At 60.3% G+C, this 2,500-nt stretch overlaps 1 protein-coding gene across 1 annotated transcript in view; it reads right to left on the bottom strand.

Moving 5' to 3' along the window:
* Positions 1–297: 297 nt before the first annotated feature.
* Positions 298–2,500, bottom strand: part of LOC125033023 (leucine-rich repeat extensin-like protein 3) — a 32,424-nt gene continuing 30,221 nt past the window's right edge. Inside the window, exons 5-6 of the mRNA XM_047624479.1 lie at positions 1,077–2,127; positions 298–906 (exon numbers count right to left, since the gene is read on the bottom strand). Of these exons, the coding sequence (XP_047480435.1) occupies positions 368–906; positions 1,077–2,127 (1,590 nt within the window). The 3' untranslated portion in view covers positions 298–367. The remainder of the gene's footprint in view (positions 907–1,076; positions 2,128–2,500) is intronic.

The raw sequence follows: 2,500 nt of genomic DNA, 5'->3' as shown, positions 1-2,500 counted from the left end.
GGGGGGGGGGGGGGTTTTGGGGGTTTTTATGTGCGTCTGTGTTTTGAGTGTACATGTGTACGTGTGTGCTTGTGTACTGTATGCATGTGTGCATGTGTGCGTGTGTGTGTGTGTGTGTGTGTGTGCCTGTGTTTAGCCAGAGACGGCGGAGGAAAACCCGAGCGCGTCCGGCAAAGTTCCCCCGGGTATTTGTAAACCAAAAAGTTCATTTTTTGGGCCAAAAAGCTGATTAATCATGAAGTTTTGCGGAGATTAGAGACTCACTCGAGTCTTGTAATTAGTTCACTTTTGTGCGGATTAGCCTGACCTTTTTATTACTACACAAAGGCAAACACACACGCACACGCACACACTCTAGGACGCTGATTTAGTTAAGGATCAGGAGGTGATGTTTGCGTGGCTCGCCGGGGCCCTTGGAGGAGGAGGGGGGGCCCTGGGAGGCGGGGCCCTCAACGACCATCTCAGCGTCGGGGTTGATCTCGCTGACGCTGGAGGAGCGCCCCTCGGGGTGGAATCGGGGCGGGGGCGGGAAGCTGGGGATCTGAGTCCCGGCGATGGGCGGCATCCTCGTGATGTGGGCGATGGGCTCGGGCGGGGACATAATCTCCTTGGGGATGTTGCTGGCGTGGCTCAGGGGGAGGACCCTCGGGTGGGGGTGCACCTCGGGCTGTGGGGGCTGGACCTGGGGGGGCTGGAACTGAGGAGGCTGGAACTGAGGGGGCTGAGTTTGGGGGGGGTGGACCTGGGGGGGCTGGGGGCGGGGGGGAGCAGGGCCGATGACAGTGTGGGTCCTCGGGGGCCCGAAGTCCTTGATGTGGAGCATCGGGTCGTCCTTCTGGGGCTCGGCCTGCATCTCCATGTGGGTGACGGGGCGGGGGGGCAGCGTGCGCTTCGACGTCATCAGGACTGCGGGAGGAAAGGACATCGAGTGAGACGGCCTTCCTTCTGGTTTAAACTAGACAGGGTTTGAAGAATAATTATATGCATTCCGAAACATGTATGAGGAATTTATTCCATTAATTAGCAATATTTTGAACGTCTATACTGAAACAGGAACACCAAAGGAGGATGCTTACAGGGGGTGCTGTTGAGGAGGCGTCCGGGGAGGAACTTGAGGGGCACGGGCGAGGAGAGGGCACGCCCCTTGGCCTCCGGGAACGGCCTGGGGAGCTCCTCGATCTTGACAGCTCCTCGACGCAGGGACGAGATGGGGACGGGAGGGTGCCTACGCTCGGGGGCGGGGGGGGAGAGGTTCACGATGGGGAGAAAGCGGGGGCTCATGCGCACGGCGGGGCGGAAGGGGAAGGGGAGCATGCGGTGGCGAGGCTCTTCCTCCTCTTCGTCCTGGGGCTTGGAGATGGCCTGGGAGGCGGGCAGGGGGATGGGCCGGGGCATGCCGAAGGGGAAGGGGCCGTCTCGGCGGCTCTGGATGGGCAGGGGGCCACTGCTAATGCGGCTGGACAGGGGGCCGCCGAAGGGGATTCGGATGGGGCCGCGGATGGGGCCAGGGAAAGGGCCGGACATGGGGCCGGGGATGGGACCGCTGAAGGGGCTAGGGCGAGGGCCGGGGAAGGGGCCGCTGATGGGACCGTTAAAGGGACCACTGATAGGACCGCTGATGGGACCGTTAAAGGGACCACTGATAGGACCGCTGATGGGACCGCTGATGGGACCGTTGATGGGACCACTGATAGGGCCGCTGATGGGACCGGGGGCCTTCATGACTGGTGCTGGGGCTTTCATGACGATCTCCTTGCGAATGATGGGGCCGCTCATGGTGATGATGGGCTTGAGCTGGCCGGAGGGGCAGGGGAAGGGTCCGTTAGGGGAGCAGGGGAAGGGGAATGGGCTGTTGTTAGACGCCTGGATGATCTGAGGCTGCGGGCGGTCGGAGCGTGCGCGGGCGCGGGCGGCCAGCATCTTCATGATGGGGGCGATGAGGGAAAGAGGAGGGGCGATGCGGCGGGCGCCCTGCGGGGGGACGAGGGGCAGGAGGGGGACGACCTCCTGTGACTCCTCCTCGGCGTCGTTCTCGTCGTGGCAGGTGACGATGATCGCCTGCGTGACGAGGCCGGGGCCGAGGGGCTGCTGACGGCGCTCCACCTCGCAGTTGACGTCGCGGCCGGCCTGGGTAGGGAGGGGGGGAGAGGGGTTAAGGTTGGCGTTCTCTTGGTGCGTATATTCTGTTCAGACGTCATTGGTTCATGATATTAATATTCTAAGTGTGTGTGTGTGTGTATGTGTGTGTGTGTGTGTGTGTATGTGTGTGTGTGTGTGTGTGTGTGTGCGCGCGCGCGCGCGTGTGTGTGTGTGTGTGTGTGTGTGTGTGTGTGTGTGTGTGTGTGTGTGTGTGTGTGTGTGCGTGTGTTCATTTATATCTATCTAGATGCTTAGCCATCCGGTGTATTATGCATTTACTTCCATCTGATACTTTAACTAGTCACATATTAAACCGAGCTATCTATCTATCTATCTATCTATCTATCTATCGATCTATCTA

The sequence above is a fragment of the Penaeus chinensis genome, chromosome 15 (assembly GCF_019202785.1).
Source record: "Penaeus chinensis breed Huanghai No. 1 chromosome 15, ASM1920278v2, whole genome shotgun sequence".
Classification (NCBI taxonomy): domain Eukaryota; kingdom Metazoa; phylum Arthropoda; class Malacostraca; order Decapoda; family Penaeidae; genus Penaeus; species Penaeus chinensis.
The sequence above is the reverse complement of the archived record's forward strand: the minus strand, read 5'-3'. Positions and strand labels throughout refer to the sequence as shown.